The sequence below is a fragment of the Strongyloides ratti genome (genome assembly GCF_001040885.1).
Source record: "Strongyloides ratti genome assembly S_ratti_ED321, chromosome : 1".
Taxonomy (NCBI): Eukaryota; Metazoa; Nematoda; class Chromadorea; order Rhabditida; family Strongyloididae; genus Strongyloides; species Strongyloides ratti.
In genome coordinates this window covers 4,045,711-4,067,894 of record NC_037307.1, presented here as the reverse complement: position 1 = coordinate 4,067,894, position 22,184 = coordinate 4,045,711, and the positions used below count along the sequence as shown (strand labels likewise).

At 24.4% G+C, this 22,184-nt stretch overlaps 3 protein-coding genes across 3 annotated transcripts; 1 reads left to right on the top strand and 2 right to left on the bottom strand.

The window, feature by feature from the left end:
• Positions 1–820: 820 nt before the first annotated feature.
• SRAE_1000131800 (DNA-directed RNA polymerases I, II, and III subunit RPABC4) lies at positions 821–1,041 on the bottom strand (the record flags this gene model as incomplete). The annotated part of the gene is made up of 2 exons (XM_024648258.1): positions 821–843; positions 888–1,041. The coding sequence occupies 2 exons, from the start codon at positions 1,039–1,041 to the stop codon at positions 821–823; spliced, it is 177 nt and encodes a 58-aa protein (XP_024502254.1).
• Positions 1,042–2,026: 985 nt separating this feature from the next.
• Positions 2,027–2,999, top strand: SRAE_1000131700 (Putative cleavage and polyadenylation specificity factor subunit 4-like protein; the record flags this gene model as incomplete). The annotated part of the gene is made up of 2 exons (XM_024648257.1): positions 2,027–2,152; positions 2,196–2,999. 2 exons carry the CDS (start codon positions 2,027–2,029, stop codon positions 2,997–2,999), a joined length of 930 nt encoding a protein of 309 aa, XP_024502253.1.
• A 919-nt stretch (positions 3,000–3,918) lies between these two features.
• On the bottom strand, positions 3,919–21,130 carry SRAE_1000131600 (Jitterbug; the record flags this gene model as incomplete). The annotated part of the gene is made up of 13 exons (XM_024648256.1): positions 3,919–6,359; positions 6,519–6,888; positions 6,927–7,077; positions 7,902–10,056; positions 10,179–10,325; positions 10,375–11,136; positions 11,294–12,511; positions 12,631–14,661; positions 15,527–15,748; positions 15,812–16,495; positions 16,822–17,422; positions 17,486–17,803; positions 19,775–21,130. 13 exons carry the CDS (start codon positions 21,128–21,130, stop codon positions 3,919–3,921), a joined length of 12,456 nt encoding a protein of 4,151 aa, XP_024502252.1.
• Between the last annotated feature and the right edge of the window lie 1,054 nt (positions 21,131–22,184).

Genomic DNA, 22,184 nt, shown 5'->3' with positions numbered 1-22,184 from the left:
ATTTGAATTTTAAAGCATTGAAATTACACATAAATTCACTATTATATTTAAATTAAAAAAATGAAGAATAAAAGATATTTTTAATAATTAAGAAATTCTACTAAATTTTTACAATAAAATTAAAATAATAATAAGTTATTTAAAATTAAAAAAATTATACGTAAATTTAATTAAAAATTACAAATAAAATTTCGTACTATTCCAAGTCAACATTATTGACATAGGTATAGTAATATAAAATAACGAGAAAATATATTCTAATAACATGTAAAGTTGACATAAAACTATTCACTAGAAATAATAAAAGCCGTTAAATATTATTATTGAAGTAACTATAAACTGATACAAATTAATAATTTAGATAAAAACACTTTTCTAAAAAATAAATTAAGAAAAATTTATGTAAAATAAATAGATGATAAAAAATATTGGTAACCTATTAAAAAATTTGTAACTTTTATTCCCCCAACACAACACTTTATAATCTATTGAAAAGAAAAAACACAATTTCTTATCAATTTGAAATCTTTTCATTAGTACAAATAATAAAACATTAATTTTCATAAAACAAAATTACATTTAAAATAAAATAATTTTTATTTTCTTTTGAAAAATTAGTAAAAACCTCAAAAAAATATTATAAAGAAAAAACAAAGTATACAGTTAAAAAATGGAAACAATCATAAATTTTTGATTCAAAATCATTAATAACAATCGACATTTTGAATGAACATTTTATATTCTTCTAGAAATATCATGTAATTATATTCCAATCCTTTCCATAACTCATTTACACGAAACAATAGTGGAAAAAAATATATTAACGTGCATCATACACCATCACTAAAATTTAAAATATATTATTTAATTTATCACTATGAACATACATTTTCTGGCTCTCTTTTTGTATAGAACACGATGGCCACATTCTCGACATTTAATAGCATCTTTTGTTTTTAATGAATTTTCTGCCTGGCAATCTCCACAAATATAAATCATATGCTCCTGTCTGGCAGCACTTTGAGATTGTTTTGAATCCATAATTAATAATTATCTACCTTAAAATTTAGAAAATAATTCAAAAACTATAAAACATTATCCTTTGTCTACTTAAAATCGCATCGAGACACAACATTTTTTTTTTGTAAAAAGAACTTCATGAGTTTGAGTATAGGGAAAAGTACATACAAAATACAAAATATTTTTTAGTAGAAAGAATAGTGTAAAATTTATGTAAATTTTTTTTCATTAACGTAGAATTTCAGAAGAAAATGAGTAAAAAGTAAGCCCTCCAGGGGGCTCGAACCCCTGACCGTTAGATTAAAAGTCTAACGCTCTACCAACTGAGCTAGGAAGGCTTGCCTAGGGCCATTTTTTCATTAATTTTTTTTTTATATAACTTAAAGAATTTTTAATCTTTTTTTATGACATTTTTCATAAAAACAATTTTTTTTGTTCATATTGTTTTATCTATTATATGAAAAGTATATTTTGTTGGCAGTAAAAATATTATATCGTGGAACTTTTGACTTGAACTTATTTATATTTATTCATACGATTACTTATGACCTTATTTTTTGTAGAATTACTGATTAGCACAGAAAAATGTTAGAAAAGCAGTAACAAAGATAAACTAATGTGGCATTAGTAGTTAGGTAGATACTATGAGGCAAGAATTATTTGATAAACAATATTTAAATATTTTTTAAAAATTATTTTAGTCATTATGATGAGTTTAGTCAGGAAAATTTTAAAATGAAAGAAAAACTATGACTTTTAGCTTTAAAGCCTGGGGGCAAGGTATGGCGCCTTCATCCCAACCATAGCTCAGTTGGTAGAGCGGAGGACTGTAGCTTCTAAAACTGATATCCTTAGGTCACTGGTTCGAATCCGGTTGGTTGGATAGAATTTTTGTATCTTTTTCGTGAAAAGTTGTTCTTTTCAGGACATTTTTAAATAAGTATCTTACCAAAAGCGAAAGTGTTTTAGTTTCTAAATGCCGTTAGAATATACATGATAACAGACTATGGTTAATTTAACACATGTTCCTGCAACAGATTTTGATCCTGTCGGATTCGAAGATGATTTATGTGGATACCATTGGTTAACGGATGTTGAAAGACTTTTAAAAGATCAAGATGGATTGTCAAAAGTAGGTTTCTAATAAAATAATTTATTTTTTTCTTCTTTTTTAGGTTGTTTTCCCTCATATGGATAAAACGGGAAGAGGAGCATGTGAAAAATTCAATCGTGGAGAGTGTGATTTAGGACCTCAATGTCCTTTGCGTCATATAAACATGAATAAATCTGTCGTATGTAAACATTGGTTAAGGGGTTTATGTAAAAAAGGTGATCAATGTGAATTTTTACATGAAATTGATTTAGAAAAAATGCCAGAATGTTTTTTTTATTCAAAATTTAAAGCATGTAGTAATAAAGAATGCCCATTTAGACATATAGATCCAGATTCTAAAATAAAAGATTGTCCATGGTATGATAGAGGTTTTTGTAGACATGGACCATTTTGTAAACACAGGCACAGGAGGAGAGTTATGTGTCCATTTTTTTTGGCTGGTTTTTGTTCTCAAGGTAAAGAATGTAAAGATGCTCATCCTAGTTTTGCTATACCTTCAACAGATCCAAAACCTAAATTATTCCAACCAAATTATAATCCTCAAAGTATTACCTGTCATAACTGCCAAGGAAAAGGCCATAAAGCAACTTATTGTCCTTTGTTAATTAATTCACAAGGAAATTCCATAAAAGGAAATAATGTAAATATGAATACAAGTATATCATCAACAACGACTAATAATTCTAATACACCATCTGGTCCACAACTTGGACGTACATTTCAAAGTCATAATCACAATTTTGACAAAAGAAGTTTATCAGAAGTTACATGTTTTAAATGTGGTGAAAAGGGACATTATGCTAATCGTTGTGGAAAGGGATCATTGGCATTTTTATCTCACTCTCGTAACAATGAGGGAGCATAGTATTTATTTTTTGTTTTGTTTATTTTTTTAAACATTTTGTAAATAAAGGAATTCAAGTTAAACTTTTTTAATTTTTTTTTTGTTTTTGAAAATTTTATTTTTTTATTTCTAGTGCCATTTAAATTTAAATTTCAAAGGCTGTTTATCTGGAATTTTATATCATTGAACTTTTAGGTATCTAGACTCTTTAAAAAATTGTATTGCGTTAATATCAAAACACTATTATATTGCCAAAAGGTGCAACGTTGTGATACAAATATAAATATTTTAATTTTCAAAAGTGAATTTATTATTATGTTTTAAGTGAACTTATAAAAATTGTTGCTTTGAATTTCTAATAGTCTTGTATAAAATAAACTTTTTGTTTAAAATTTCTAAAGTGCTTCATACATAAAATATATAAAGAATAGATATAAATAAATAAAATATATAAGATTGAAGTTTTTTTTGATATGATATTACTTTGAAATATCTATATACTTTTATTAAAATTTTTCTAACTTATGTTTCTTTCTTATTTCAAAAGCAAATTTATTAATTAAAAAAAATTTTTTTTTTGAATAAATTTAGTAATATTAGAAAATAAATAGTTGAGATATTTAAAAATTTAAATTTTAGATTTAAAAATGAATTTTTTATTTGATGCCAAAATTGCAAGCAATCATTCAAAAAGCAATGTATCATTTGCTGTAAACACTTTAAAAGATATGTATGCAGAACAGGATAAAAAAAATCAAAATGACAAAATTTTCAACAATTTTGTAACTTCATCAACATTTAACAACAATGGAGTAAACAAAAATTTTTATGAAATTTACTTAAATTTATTGAAATCAAAGATTCACAAACAAGAATTTGTTTATAAAAAAAAATCAAAAAGTAAGTGAAAGTAATTTTATGTTTAGTAAAGATATTATTATTATTGTTTATATGTATTTATTGATTCATTACAAACTTCTGACTCTACACTTTTTCCTTTACCACAATCCTTACAACCACATATTCGCATTCGGACTCTTTCACCCTTATTTTTGAGATTAGAACAATCAGACCATTCAGACCATGGGAAAAATTCACATTTTTTTATTACTTTTTGGTCCCTTGCATATACAATTAAATCTGCATTATCATTGTAAGAGTCATTACTAGAATTATTTTCTCCACTACCATTTGCACCAGTATATTTTGAAGGTTGTACTTGTAAAACGGATCGCGGTATTTTATAAGTTTCATACATTTGTGATGAATCTTCAATTACTTTACATTTTTGATCTTCTTTCTCAATACCTTGACATTTACAATTTTGTGGACATTTTCTACTTCTTGTTTGAATCCCAGGATTAATACATGAACTCCAAGATTCCCATGTTGACCAATTACAATCAAAAGATATTTGTGTCATATAATTTCCCCCATCAGTTTCATCCGGCTTTGATACTATTTTTATTGCAGTTTTTGCATTTCCACTCATTTCTTGTTCATAGTCAAAAATAGCACTATCTAAACTTCCTCTAGAAATAGAATGTTTTGATTGTATTGATCTTTCTTTCTCATCAATACATCCTTCTGGAATACAAGATTTTGCTTCTACATTACTACCAGGACAATTACAAACATTAAGATTAACAAATCCTTTAACTGGTTTACATGTTCTTGTTCGAGCTTGTGCACCTTTATCACAACTTCCAGTTGAGGTACATGTACTAAACTCACTCCATGATGACCATGTACAATCAGTTGTAACATTCGAAAGTGGTGTTTCATATACTTCAGACAAAAAAAGAGGTCTGTTACGATGTTTTAAAGCTTCCTGTAATTCAGTACTCTCACTTTTATGTTCACATAAATTTTCATCACACTCAATATCTTCAAATAGTGGTTCATTACATTCACAATGATAATTGTCCCAATTAATTATTTGCCTGTTTGGGCGACGTCTATCATTAACAGGTTTAATTGGAGTTAACACTTCATTTATTTTTTTTATATTTCCATCATCTAAACCTGTAGAAGATTGGTGTGAAATTTGTTGAGACTGATAACTCATATCAGGTTTACATGGACGATTACGTTTTTTAAGACATTTATTATTTATCATATGACATGAAGTCCATTCTGTCCAGCTACCAACATAACAACATGGTCCAGCATCACATAATTTTCTTTCAACTAATGACCCAATACATCCAGAAAAGATAGATGAATCATTTTTAACTCTGATTGGTTCACGTTTTAGACGTACATGATCAATTTCTAATAATTCTTTTTCTGATTCCTTTAAATTTGATGATATATTTCCATTATTAATATTTAATTTTATATTACTTTTTTTTACTCTTTTATTATTACTTTTATTTTCAGAGTGGTAATCAACATTACCATCAGTTATACATTTTCTGTTTCTTTCACAATATCCAATTCCACAAGTTACGCTACAACCACCAAATTCACTCCATTCACTAAGATATGGACAAACAGATTTTTGGCAAAATTTAACTTCTTGATCTCCTCCAACACAACCAATTCCTTTTGGATAACATATTCTGATTCTTTTTTGAATTCCTTGTCCACAAGAAACAGAACAATCTTGCCATTCCTGCCATTCTAAGTATCTTGGACATGGATCTGATAAACAAGAAATTTGATCCTGAGCAGGTCCTTGACAATTTCCAGATTTAACTCCTAAATATTTACATTCTCTATTTCTAATTCTAACACCATTACCACCACATGTTACTGAACAATCAGACCATGAACTCCATTCTTCATATTGTGGACATTTATGAATATTACACATTAAAACTTCATCAATATGTCCCTTACAATCACCATCACCTAAACATTCTCTTTTCCTTGATTTTATTCCTCCATCACAACTAACAGAACATGTAGACCAAGAACTCCAATCAGACCAATAACTTTCTATTTTACATATTTCTTCTTTTGTATCTTTACCAATACACTCCTCTTTTGAAAGGCATCTTCTTTTATATATAATAACACCTGTACCAGTTGTTACACTACATGGACCAGTTTCTATCCATTCAGACCAAGTACCATATACTATATTTTCACTAACTTCTTTTATTTTTGTAACCATAACATATTCCTTATTTTTTGGTACACATGGATCATCTTTTTTTTTAGCTTCACATGGTTTTTTAACATCAACATTAATTATATTTTCTCCCTCTTCATGAAAATGTTCACTTTTCGTATAAATTTTTGTCCCCTCAGGTAAATTATTATTTATAATTTCAATTCTTTGTGTTGTTGTGGTTAAATTTAATGCTGTCAAAATTGCCTCAATTGGGGAGGGTGTTTTTTTGGTTGGAGTAATAGGCGTTGAACATAGTATCCCTAAATAATATTATTTATTTTATTGTTGTTTTTCAAAATTTTAATAGTTATATTTAAAAAAAAAAATAAGTTATTTTTTAACAAATTATTCAATTTAAAAAAAAATAATAATATTATTTAACTTATGAATATATTAAATTTTTATGATGTAATATTTACCTGTACATGGAAGAGGTGGAAAACCAAAAAGACCTGTTTGGGCATGTGATACATGAACAGGAACAATTGGTTTTATTTTTGGAGGATATTTAGGTAGTGAAGGTCCTTCAATATTTTTTTTATCTGAGATATGTATAATGGGTACTTGTGGGTATGTTACATCACTATTTGAAGATTTTTCACCAATAGATTGTTGATTTCCAATAAATCTTGTCAAAAGTTTACTACTCATCTCATAACTATTTTCATTACAATTTTCAGCAATTTCATAAATAAGTGTTACATTTTCTGAAGGATTTTCATTTTTAAATATTATAGGACTTGTCTCTGAATTTATTGTATATAATTGACATATACCCAAATCATTTTCCTAAATATAAATTACAATAAATTATAAATATAACATACTGAATTAATATTTTTAATAAAAACTAATGATCTACAAATATCCACATTATCTAAACATCTCTCTAAACATTTATCAGCATTTTCTGTTTCAACACGTTGAAAAAATATTTCTTTTGCAAATGATTGGTCTTTCCTAACACAAAGTTTAATACTATATAAATAATTTTTAAAAAAAAATATATATAATGCTAAATAATAGTAATAATAATACTTCATTTTTAAAATATACTAAAAAAGTAATTAAAATTGTCTTATAAAAATATTATACATTCAAAGTTAATAATTTTTGTATAATATAATTATTTCAGAAAAATAAAAATAATCAAAAATAAAATTGTACCTCTTGATATTATGATCCTACCTTCTTTTTCCTCAAGGTTCCACCAATTATAATTTATATCAATAGATACCTATAATCAATGTAACCAGTTAAGGACAATAAGATGTCTATTAAAATTGTAAAAATTATTAATCATAATTATTCTAATATTATTATACTTTATTGATAAAGATGAAAGATAAAGTTATAAAGATGAAAAAAGCTAGTATCCATCGATGTTATAATTATTATATCTTTTAAATATATTGAAAACTTTTAGAAAAAAAAAAAGTACATTATTATTATTAATAAGATATAAATAAAAAAGAATTATTAAAGAATTTTATATTATCCTACAAAAAAATTTTTTTTTAACAATATTTAATAATTAATTAATCACATTATAATTGAGCAAGTTTATATAATTTTTACCATTATAAATGTTTAGTAAATTATAAAATTAAAAAGGAAAGAATATTAATTATATATATGTATATATCTTATATTGAATATAATTTTAAAATTTTTTACTTTAACTAAATTATATTTCTTTACTTTTTTTTTCACTTATAATTATTAAAGAAAAAAAAAAATGATAATTCATTGTAAATAGAAAGTTTTATCGTGGCATAAATCGTCTTCTATTTGGAGAATACATAATTGGTTGTGGTGGGATTCCTCTATGTGGTGGAATTGGTAATGGTGGTCCATGTAAAAGATGTGGTGGTGGTGGTGGTATCATTTGAGGGTAACCGGAGTTATATATTTGTCCATTTATTGGTGGTAATGGACCGCCAACCCAACCTGGTGGAACAAATGGTCCTGGTGGTTGTGGTGACGGAGCTTCTCCCATTAAAAATCTTTGTAATTCTTGTTCAGTATCCACAATCATAACAAAGAATGGTGAACCAGGAACATGTTTACCATGCCATTTGATTTCTACCTGATAATCACCAGGTTCTTTAGGTTCATATTTACAATGAATGGTTCTATCATTTTTAGTATCACGTTGCATCTCCACATTAAATGCTCCTTTTGGTCCTCTGACACGAACAGTTAACTGTCCTGCTCCAGCACCTTTTGTTTCAACAATAAAATCACTTTTATAATTATTTAAAATACCATGTTGAATTCCGGAACCATAAACTTTAACTTTAGAAGCATCAGGTGGAAGAGATACATTAAATGATAATGGACTTCCAGGAACATGTTGATCTGCATACTTTATTGTTAAAGTATGTTTACCAAGTTCTTTAGGATAAAATGACAAAAAATATGTACCATCCATATTATCTTTTAACATTATATCTTGTGTTGAAGTTGGACCTTGGCATTTAACAGAAAGTTTTCCTGGTTCTGCATCTCTTGTATCAATTAGAGATGTCATTTCTTCATCAATAATTCCTATCTTAAGTTTTTTAAAATCAACCAAAACACGATCAGCTGGTGATTTTAAATCTTGTATTCTGATAGGTTCTTGACTTGTGAAAAATTCATTACCATTTGAAAAGATAGATAAAGTATAATTTCCTGGAAATTTTGGTACATATGTAGCTTTATAAATGTTATTTCCAATATAATTTAATTTAACTGGAATATCAGCTTTATCACCAGCTAAAACAATAGAAAGTTCATTAATATTTATTGGTTTGTTAAATTCTATCATAAATTCATTTGGTTCTCCATTAACACCTAATTCAGCACCTCTACCACGAAGGATAACCTCTGGTGATGAGAGTGAATAATTATATGTTGTTGAGGATGTTATTATTTTTTCTGTATGAATTTGTTTTGGTTTACATATTCCTACTGTAGAAGCAATAATAGGATAAAAACCAGGAACTGGATTTCCACTCCAATAAAAATATATCTTATATTCATCATCATATCTTGGAGTTATATTAACTCTATATTTTCCCTCTCCAAATGAATCAATTGTTGTTATGTCATCTACAATTTCATTAAATTTATTTTTTACCTCAACAGTTAATCTTCCTGGTCCTGCTGCTGTACCATCAACATTAATAGAATTTTGTTTATTAAGTTGAATACCTAATACTCCATTTGAATCAACATTTTCATCATCAATGATAACATTTTTACTATCAACTACATAATATTTAAAGGGACTTCCTTCAATTGGTTTATTATTAAAATCAATATTAATATTATATATTCCTGGATATGATGGTTTAAATGATATTGTAGATGTTCCATCATCATTTCTTTTTGTTACATGTCTAATTTTTTCATTATCAGGACCTGAAACATGAATTTTTATTCCACCTTGTGAATGTTTTGGATCAAATAAAAGATGAGCATCCTCATCAATATCTATTCCATGTGTTAAACCTTTACTAAAAACTTGTGGTTTACTTTCTCTTTCAACAATAATTGATTTAGGATATCCATTAACCTGAAAACCATTCATTTTTAAATTTATTTTATATTCACCAAGTTTAGTTGGTAGGAAAGTAATGATATCATCATTATTATAATCTTTCACTTTATTAAATACAACTGAATGATTCTCAGGATCAGATATTTCTATTTTAACATCACCTTCACCAGCATCTTTTTTTCTAATTGTATATTGAATACCTTGATTAATAAGAACTTTATTATTGAAACCAACTATTTTAATTTCTTTTGGATCTATTACTTTACAATAAAATGGTGATCCATAAACTTTTTGATCTCCAACACTGACATCAATGACATGTTTACCGACAATTTCTGGTGTAAATTCTACCCAATATCCTTCATCTTGTTGTTTGAAACATTTAACTGGTACTGGACCATTATTTGGATCTACAATATATATTTATATATTAGAAATATAAAATTATTTTTCAGATATTAAATAAAAAAAAAAAGGAAAAGTATTAAGTATATGAAACATGGATTGTCTTATAAAAAAAAACTTTATCAACCTGAAATAAAAACATCTAATTCTCCTGGTTTACAATTTCCTAATGATATCTCAAAACGTGCTGTTTTTCCTTTTTGAGCTTTTGTTAAAGCATCACCTCTTGCTATTAAACCACTCTGATCATTTATTGTACATTCATAAGGGCATTCTAAAAAATATTATATTATATTATATTAAAAAAAAATTAATAATATTACCTGGTAATAATACATCATCAATAAATATATCAATAGAATATAATCCAATTTTTTTTGGTGTAAAAATACAATTATGTACACCATTTTTTATTTTTTTTAAAATACAAGATAAAACTGTTCCATTTTGATCTGTAAGGCATACACTTATCGTTCTACCCCCTGAATTACTCCAATCAATTTCAAAAGCCTGTTCTTCATAAATTTTTCCATTTCTTAAACCAATAATTTTAACGGCACTCAAGTCAAGGACAATAATTTCAGAGGGACTATTTTTAAGATGGATTCCTTTATACTTTGCAAATATTGTATGTTCACCTTCATTTAAAGGATTCCATTTTATTGTTATAATATTTCCTTTACCTTTTATTTTAAATGGTAAACAATTTCCAGAATTATCAATTAACTCAATATTCATATTTTTTTCAATAATTGATTTTGTAATTTTATCTTTTGTCTCTATTGAAAATTCATTTTCTTCACCTAATAAAGCTACCTTATTTTTTAAAATAACAATACCATTTTCAATAATTTCTTCATCATCAATTTTATTATTAGAATTACTTCTTGATACTTTATTATCTTGATTACTATCAATTATTTCATCATCTTTTATTGAATTCATAAAAATTGGACATAAAGGTAATACTTGATTATTAATTATTATAACAATTTTATATATACCAACATGTGTAGGTAAAAATTGTACATAAAAACTTTTATCATTTTTTTCTATACTAACATCTATTATATTTTCCATTGGATCTATATAATATTGATCATTTAATTTTTATTTTATATATTGATATTTATACCAAAAAAAATTATTAGAAAGAATGAGGTACATGTTAATAAAGTTTCATTATAAGACAAGGTTTCATAAGGTAATTTAAAAAAAAAAAATTAAAATATATAAACTAACCTGTAATAACAACATTACATTCTAATCCTTTTTTTTCTCCATCAATACTAAATCCTTTTACTTTACCAACAATTCCCTGAGTAATATCACCAACAACCTTAATTTCTTTTAATAATTTTGAGTTATCATCTAATTTAGTAATTTTTGAATTATTATATACTGTATTAATTGTTGAATCAGTTGATTTTTCTTTTTTTCTACTAATTGGTGGAATGTCAGATACTGGTGAGAGAATATTTTCAGTATCTTCCTTAACCTGACATCTAAGTGGTGATCCAGGAACTGGTATTCCATTAAATTTAACACTAATATAATGATCTTTTAATTCTTGAGGAGTAAAAGAAACTTTAAATTTAGCCTGTCCCTCTGCACGTACAAAATTTGGTACATTTTTTTCATTTACACTAACAATAATTTCCATATTTCCTGCTCCTGCTTTACCAGCATCAATCATAAAATTACATTCTTTATTAATTATTGCATCTGTTAATAAAGAAAGTTTTGCCTTATTTGCATCAAAAGCTTTTGATATGAAAGGTGATCCGTTGATTGGTTCATTATCATATAAAACTTCAATTCTATGATTTCCAATACAATTTGGAATGTACTCAGCAATAAATGTATTTTTTTCATCTTTTGCATTACTAATATTACATGGAAGTTCTAATCCTTGTGGATCAATAATTTTAACAACTGGTAATTCATTAACTTCTGTTCCTGTTACATTAATAATAAAATGAACTTTATTACCAACTTGAATTCTTTCTAAACCAGGACCTGTTGCAGAGGCATAACTAGGTGCCACCAAATGACATATAAATGGACTTCCAGGAATATATTCATTATTAAAACGTATTGTAATTGTATGATCTTTTTCTTCTTTTGGAATAAATGAAATATCATATTTATGTTGTCCTAAGGCATGAGCCATTGATGGAACTTTTCCTTCATTAACTGCAACCTCCAAATTACCAACACCAGCTGATGAGGCATCGACAACAAAATGGACAGCTTTGTCAATTGTTCCATTTGGAATATTTCCAACAACTATTTTTGTTGGATCATAGGCACGACATGTAAATGGAGAATTTGGAATTTCTTGTCCACCATATAAAATTGAAATATCATGATCACCAACTCTTAATGGAATAAATTCAACACGTTTTACATTATCTTTTTCCTCATAAATTTGTGCATGTATCTTTTCTTTATGTGAATCTAAAAAAAAATAATTAAATGTTATTATGAGGGAAAAAATGTTATCTAAGAAAAAGGTTAAGTAAAAGTTCATGTCATGTTTAATGTTTATCTTAATAAATTATTTTTTTTTTTCATACCTAAAATATCAACTTCTAATAATTCACTTGCAGGAAATGGTAAATTAACTGTAAAATTTGTTTCTTTATTAACTCTACATAATGATGGAATTTTTGGAACTGTTGTAAATACTTTTTCTTCATTACTTTTTTTCTTATCATGTATATTTTTTTTAACATTCAATAAGCCTTCTTTCTTTAAATTTTTTTTCTTTCCACTATCATCATCATCACTTTTTTTATCAACAACATCAATTTGAAAGGGAGATCCTTTTAAAATTTCTTTGTTAAATGTTATGTTGACAGTATGGACACCAATTGTTGTTGGATTAAATGTAACTAAAAATTTTGCTGCACCTGTCTCTAGTTGTGAGACATGTGATGGTATAATAATATTACTACTATCTTTTATAGCCATTTCTAAATTTCCAAAACCAGCTCTACCAGCATCAACAGTAAATTCAACAACCTCACCAACTAAACTTTCAGAAACAATATCACCAACATTTATTTCATTGGCATCATAAACACGAATGGCAAATGGTGATAATGGATGTAAATTTTCATTAACATATGCATATATTTTATGTGTACCAACTTCTGTTGGTCTAAATGAAATTTCATATGTTTTTCCTGATTTTTTAACTTTTGGTGTAATCTCCTGAACATTTTCTCCCTTAACTCTTTGTGGTGGAACTATTGTAATTCGAAGTGTATCATCTTTTCCTAATTTTAATGATTCTAATTTAACTTCAACATCTTTTCCTTTTTTAATTACTTCATGTTTTGTTGAAAATTTACTTTTACCAAAATCAAAATTTTTTCCAAGTATTTTAGTTTCACCTTCTGAGATATCTTCTTGTTGTAATGACATATCAAAAGGTAAAGTATCTTCTAATTGATAATCAGATTTAACAGTATTTTTTTCATTTAAATCTTCACTTTTTCTTATTTTATGTTCATAAAGACTTCCTTTTGAGGTACTTCTAACAACACTTGGTACATTTTTAGGAACAAAATCTTCAACATCCATTTCATTTACCTTTTCAATTGTACTTTTATCATATTCAATGGAAGGTTTGGTATTTACTTTTGGTCTATCAACAACTGTTGGATCAATAGTTGAAATATTTGACTCTTCGGCCTTATCAATAGTGGTTAACAAACTTTCATCAAACTTTTCTTCTTTTATTTCATTGTCAATATTTTCAAAACGTTTTTGATAATAGTATTGTGAAGAATTAGGTTCTAATTCTTCAATTTTTTTTTCTACAATTAATCCTGGTAATATAATCTCTTCATTTTTTTTAGAATAACTTTTATCATGTAATAATTTTTCTTTTATTCCATATTCATGACCAACATTTTTATTATCATTTATACCTTTATAATAAACATCATCATTATTATATGACATATTAGTACTATCTTGATTTAATTTACTTTTATTTCTAATATTATTCTCATTTAAATCTTCTTTATCATCATTATAATTTGCTACTGTATATCCAATTTCTTTTTTACCATTTTTTACATTATCTAATGTTGCTCTAAGTAATTTTGGTGATTTTAATCCATCATTTTTATTATCTATATCTGATTGTGACATTTTGTAATTATTAAATAAATCAGATTTATTTGATTCTTTTTTAATATCTTTAATACTATCATAAATATTATCTTCATGAACAGTATCATAAACTCTTTCAATTTCTGTACTTCTAGTAGTTGTTGTTGATGATGTTATTATAGGTATTGGTGTTAATTTTTCAGAATTATCATTTAATGTTGTTGACTTTAATACTGATAATGGTGAATTATGAATTGAGGTTGGTAATGGTTTACCAACTTGTTTTGGTTGAACATCAACTTTGATTGGACAACCATGTATTTGATGACCATTAAATGTTACATCAACAACATATGTTCCTGGATGTTGAGGTATAAATGTTATCAAACATCGTCCTGCTCCTAATGATTTAACATTATTTGGTACTTGTCCACGATTAACAGAAATTTCTAATTGTCCTTTTCCAGCATTAGCGGCATCAACTGCAGGAATAACATATAATTCAGAAACATAATGAGATGTATTTTTATTTAAATTTTTTGAATTGTCATTCATTATTGACACATATTATAAAAATATATAATAAAGAAATATATATATATATAAATATATATAAATATTGTATTATCTATATATATATATATATATAAATATATGAAATAAATTTTATTGGATAATATAAAATAATCCAATTAAATAATTAGTTATCCTACAAAATATTATTTGTATAGGTTAAAAAAATAATAAAAAACTAAATGTGTAACAATAATTTTTAACAGGCAATATATAGAAAAATGAAACTTCTATTATCAATAATCAACTAAAAGTAACCTCACTATAATATAATGAAAGCTTATCTAACATGGGAACAATTTAACTCACTATATAGTTGATAAAATGAATACCATACAAAATAATAAACATTATAGAAGACTTTATTTAAAATACAATTATATGAGAATGTAATCTATAACATACATTATATTATCATTCTCTATATATATGAGGATCATATAATATAATTGTATATAAAGAGGTAGAAAATAAATGCTTGATTGAATATATTTTAATCAATCCTTTTGTTCGAAATAACCAAATTTTTGATTTAATCTTAATTTTACCTATATATTTATCAATGCTATTATTTATATTATAATCTATAAAATAATTCTTTATCTTTTCTATTTTATTAATTATATGAACTATTAGTTAACATAAAACTATTATACTAAACGTGTTTTACTTTTTTTTTTATAGTTTCATAAAATTTTAAAATAATAAATTATACTTAATATTATTTTAGATAAATAAAAATTTTTTTTAAAAATACATTTATATAAAATTTACCTATAAATTGAACTGGTTGTTCAGGTAACGCTCCCGTAACTGCTTCTAATTTTACTTTAGTAAAATCAAAAGAAGATACATAAATTGGCTCTGTTTCAAGAGGTGATCCATTAACTAGTATATTTATTCGATGTTCACCAACTTCAGAAGTTATATATGAACAAGATAATTTATCATTATCACATTCTGTAACTTTTACAGGAATAATAATAGCTGATGGTGCTAAAAAAATATATAAATTTATTTATTTATTTTCATATATATATATATATATATTTAACTTACATGTTAATGTAATTTTAACATCTTTTGCTTTTAAATTTCCACCAGATATTTCAAAATGTGTTGGTTGACCAACAGCAGATTTATATAATCCAACTCCAGATAATTCTGTATATTCTGTTTCATCATTCATTATTTCTTTATTATTAGTATTAGTATACATACCAAAATTAGAAACACTTTTAATTCCATCAAAAGATGATGATAAATTATTTGTAGTATAATTTTTATCAAAAGTTTTTCTTTCTTCATCTATATCCTTGACCTTCAAAGTCCACGGACTACCAGTCACTTCTACTCCATTAAATTTCATTTCAACTACATGATCTATTAATTGTTCTATAGTAAATTCTGCCAAAAAATGACGGGGACCAAGTTCTTTTACTCTACATGGTACTCTACCACCATTAATCATTATTTCAAGATTACCAGAACCTGCTGCTGTAGCATCTATCTCAAATGTTATATCATACCCAACATTTGATGGATAAATTTTTTTTGGTAATTTTTCTATTGTAACTAATTCAGGATCACCAACATTACAAATAAATGGTGATTCATAGATTGATTGACCAAAAATTTGAACATCAATTGTATGTTCACCAGCTTCAATTGGTTTAAATTCAACCTTAAAATTTGACTCTCCTAAAGGTATTATCCTTCCATATTTTGATTTCATTGATGGCCCTAAAATAAACAAAAAATTTTTTTTTCAAATATTATTTGTATTTTTCTATTAAAATCAAATGGATTAAGGGGTATAAAAAAAATGTTATTTAAAAAAAAATACAAGACATGTTAGTATAACAAAAAAAAAACTTACATATTAATAAATATTTCTATATGTGATTGTATACAATGAATATACCTTTTTTTTATTTTTTTTTTGGACAAAGACTATTATAATTCTATTACAATCACCTTTTTAAAGTTAAAATGACAATTTAAAGAAATAAACATTAAACATGACATGACTAATACAAAAAAATTTTCTATTAAAATTGATAACTAACCTGTTATTAAAACTGTTATATCTTTAGTATCAGCATTAGCAGCATGAATCATAAATGTTGCACCTTTACCTACAGCACCCATTTTAAGATTATCACCATAAACTGATATACTACTGGCATCAGCAATATCTAAGACATATGGTGATCCACGAATTTCAACACCATTCAACATGATATGTATTTTGTATTGTCCGGAACCATCTGGTGTAAAGTTAGCTTTATATATTCCTTCATGATAATTATCACTCTCTAAATGATAAGGAATACTTTTTCCATATCTTATAACATCTAAATCAATTTTTCCATTACCAGCTTTTTTTGTATTTATGGTAAATTTTAACTCCTGACCAACTAATCCGACATCTAATCCATAGACATCAACAGCATTAGGATCAAATACATTACATGAAAATGGAGATCCATGTATATGTTCATAATTATAAAATATTCCAATTTTCCATTCCCCAACTTCATTTGGTGAGAATGTTGCAGTAAATGATGAGGTATCACACGTTACATGACAATCTTTTGTTATACCTGATGGTGATGTTGATGTAACACGAATTGCATCAGTATTATTATCTGTTCCATGAGCATTTATCTATAAAAAAAAAAAAGTTTTTTTTTCATAAAACAAAAAAAATCAAAAAAAGTCAAAACATACAACTACTTCAACAGTACTTCCAACAGAACATGGTTCTGATAACCCTGAAAATGAAACTCTTGCTATATTTGAGTGTGATTTCATAATTTTACTAACACCAGAGTATCCCTCTTTTTCGTTATTTTTTTCTTGATTAAACAAAGCCTTTTCAACTATTATTTGATTATTATAATTATTTGTCGTTTCAGGAAGAAATTGATATGTTTCCTCAATCAAATTTGATTCACTTTCTTGATAAAAATTTTTGTCTGTCGATGGTAAGACGGTTAGAAGAATTGGGCTTGATGGCAATTCACTGCCTTGGCATAAAATTCTCACCTAAAATATAAAATTATTTTTGTTTATTGAGAATAAAAATATAAAATAAATAACAAATATATTAAAAAAAATTTATTATAAAAATAAAGTATTTATATTTTTTTAGTATTAAATATAAAAAAAAAAACTAATAAAAAAAAGACTATGAATATTTTAAAAAACAATCTTATTATATATTTTTATCAAAAAAAAAAAAAAAAAAATAAAAAGCAAACAAATAGGTAATTAACATAAGATGTATAACTTTTAATCATCATTTATATTATTTAAAATATTTTTCATAAAACACTATGTGATACAAACATTATCAATAAATTAAGTAGGATCATGTTAAGAAATATATTTGTAATTGTGTAATTGCTGATAAGACATACTTTATAAAGTAAGAGTAACTTGCGCATTAATTGATACTTTCTAATATCTTAATATACCAATACATTAAAAATATAATTAGAAATGTACGTTATTAAGAGTGTACTACATTTATTTTTCAAAGAACCAATGGAATGCAATTATTTTTTTTTTTTTTTTTTTGTTAAATTATTTTTGATAGACATAATAGTAAAATAGTATTTTATATATAAAGTATGTAAGTATGTTTTTATTTATTTTAATTGATAGTTGTTAAACGGAAATGAATAAAATGCGCAAAAATAATATTATTAGATATGAAAAATATAATTAATAAATTGTATATAGAAATATAAATAATTGACATGATGAAAATTAATAATAAAAAAAAAAATTCTTATGCTTATTTATAATACTCTTGATCTTATTTTTTTTTTTAATATAGAAATTTTTTTTTTTATTATATAAAATATTTGATAGAGTAGAAAAGAAAAATTATTAGTAATTTTGTAATAGATAAATAAAATAAATAAACATAAAATTTATTTAAATGTATTTTATCTTAAAGTAAGATTTAAATTTAATATCATTTATCAAAATATTTATACCTTTTTCATCATTAAAAGATAGTTAATATCTAAATAGTATCAATAATATATTTATATATATATATATGTATAAAGGTACCTTAAATGACCTTCAACAATTGATAGATATTAAGAAAAGAATTTTTCTTGGCAAGGGCATAGTTATGTATAATATATAATATTACTTTTATTAATACTATTATTATAGAGACATTTATATTCATATATATAAAGATAAAATTAAGTAATAAAAATATTTTAATTAATAATTTAAGAAAATTATTTAATAAAAAAAAATATATACTTATATATATAATAAAATGGTATAACAAAAATATTTTTTAATATTTATACTTTTAAAATGTTTTGGTAAAGAAAGAAATATCAATAAAAGGTAAATTACAAAAGATACACCGTTGAGTGTCTTTTTGACAATAGAACACAACTAAAAATGTGAATAAATATAATCATAGAAGTATCATTGTTGTATCCAACTAATCATATGAAACGTCAATTAATATAACAATGTGATTATTCTATATATTATTTCTCACTTGAACCATATTTTTCTTATAATATAAATAAACTAATTTATTTTATAATTTAATGCCATAAAAAATTTTTTTAAACCAATAAATTATATATATAAATTTGATGTTATTAAAAAAAATAAATTTATAAAATTAGTATAAAATGATAAAAAAATGTTTTTTTTTAAACAATAATTTCTAATAAAATTTTAATATATATTATCATATTATAATAGTCTATTAATGTTAAAGATGTATATAATAAAATATCATTTATGGTAATAAATTTAATACATGTACATTTTTTTATATTTAAAAAAATGTGTGTAAAAGAATGGTATATTAGATTAAATGTCACAAAAATTTTAATAAACAAAAATATAAGTTAACGGTTAAAAAAACTTGAATTTTAATTAGCGAAAATATAAATTTTTTTTTTAGAATTTATTACTATTAAATAATTTTTTATTTATAATTTATCAAAAAAATATTATTAAACATACCTGGTAATCACCAATTTGATCAGGAACAAATGACAAAACAGCTCCTTTAGATGTTTTTACTTTCACCAAAAAAAGTGTTTTATGATCTTTAACTTTATTATTTGGTCCTATGACAATGACATCTAAATCATTGATTGTTAATCCACTATTCTCTTGAAATGCCAAATCTAAATTTATTTGTTGATCTTGATAACAACTTGTTGTTATAGTTTCAGAAAAAATATTAATTTTATTGTGATCATTCTTTTTTTCATTTGAAAAGTATTGTTGATAATAAATACTAGGTGGAGGGGTTGGTAACTCTTCATATGTATCATTTATTGTTAATGAACATAATGCTGCAACGAGAGCCATAACTCCTAAATATTCTACATCAGGATCTGCTAAATCATTTGGTCCTAGTAATGATACTATTCCTAGTTGCGATGCTGCTGATAAGGCAATTGAAATATTGGTAATCCAATAATTAGGATCATTAAAATTCATACTATTAAAATTTGATATTTCACCACCAACTGAGATGATTAATTTACAAAAAAGGTATCCATCATTCCAGGATCTATCAAAATTAGTAATCCTGACATCTGGCATTAATTTTGAACAATTATGTAATGATGCAATATAACCAGGACCATTTTCAGCAACAAAAAATGATAAATAGGTAATTGTTGATAGTTCATCTAACTCTGGGCTACTCATATGTTCTGCATTCAATACAGAGGGAACATTTAAATATTTCTCAGCTAACTCTAAACCTTTTTTACAATTTTCATAAGAATTATTAGGATCTAAATTACGCCAATCCTCAAAAAGTCCTGGTTGACAATAATTAATAAGAGCAGCCAGAGCCTTTCCAGTATTCCAATTTGTACGAAAATTTGTTAATTTTATTTCAGGTAAGACAGACTGAAGCCATGCCATTATCAATTTTTTTGGTGGAATTTTACTTTGTATAGAAATTTGATATTTTTGTATAAGACACCAAATTAATCCTAATATTAATTTTAAATTACCCTCAACAATATCTTGACTACCAATATTAACTAATTTTACTCCATCTTCTCTTAAAGCATCTAATGCCATCTGAACATTCATTAAACATTGAATTTCTGTAGGCTTATAATTATATATTTTTCCTGTACATATTCGACGTTGAAATATTTCAACAATTTGTATTAAAAGTGTACCATCAGATAAATCAGTACACAAATCTCGAACAACAACATTTGACTGTCTCAATTGGTAATTTAACCAATTAGTAAATGTTGTCATTTGGATAACAACCCATTCTGGTATCTCTTCATTGTCTGATGAAACAGTTGTTATGTCGGATGGTATCTTATTATAATTTTCCATATTTTTTGACATTTTTAAACTAAAATCACAAAAAAATTTTTTCTTTTTTTCCTATATCGTATAACAATAAAATTTATATTTTACTTATAAATATGACATAATAACTTTGCATAAATATTTTTTCTAAAAATTATCTTGAATTAATAGGATAAAATAGATTATATATTTAAAAATATCTAATAAATAAATATATATATATAGTAAATATTTATTATTATATAACATATAATTTAAGCGAAAAAAAAATATATAACATAATTTTTGTATCAATTTAAGTATAAATATATTTATAACAAAAAAATTTTATATATATAAAAATTTATTATAAAATAATATTATTTATCTTAATTAATAAAAAAAAAAACAATAATAAAATTATATTTGTTTATTAAAACATTTTAAATTTAGATTATGAAATTGTAAATGTTTAATTTATTACGCATTATCTAAAATAATATTAAAAAAATGTTCTTATAACTTATGATAAGAATTGAATGAGTCAAAAGAATACACATCGATTAAAAACAATCTTAGCATTTCTAAACAATAGAATATATTATGATTAATTGTACAGTAGATGATTATTCATATATTGTATAATAAAATCTATCAATAAATGTTTTTAAAAAAATTTTAACTATACAAATATTATACATATTTTTAATCTTTTAATATTGAATAATTTTAAAAATTTTTTTAAATTATAATAGTAATGTATTCTTGAAAAAAAAGTATATATATCTATAAGTATTTTAGATCTTTTTTTAATAAAAAATATTTTTATAGAAAAAATTTTAATATTCATAATAGTTTACTATATTGATATCTTTAGAAATTAAATTAATCATTAAATAAAACTATTTTATTTATCATTAGCTTTACTGTTTCATTGAAATTCATATTATAAATTAATAAAATTTATATTATTATTAATAACTAGCTTTATAATAAATGTCAAAAAGTGAAAATATTATTTAATAAGCAAAAATATTTTAAAAGAGTCTTTTAATCATAATGCTTATTATTTAATAGAAATATATAGCATTTATTGTAG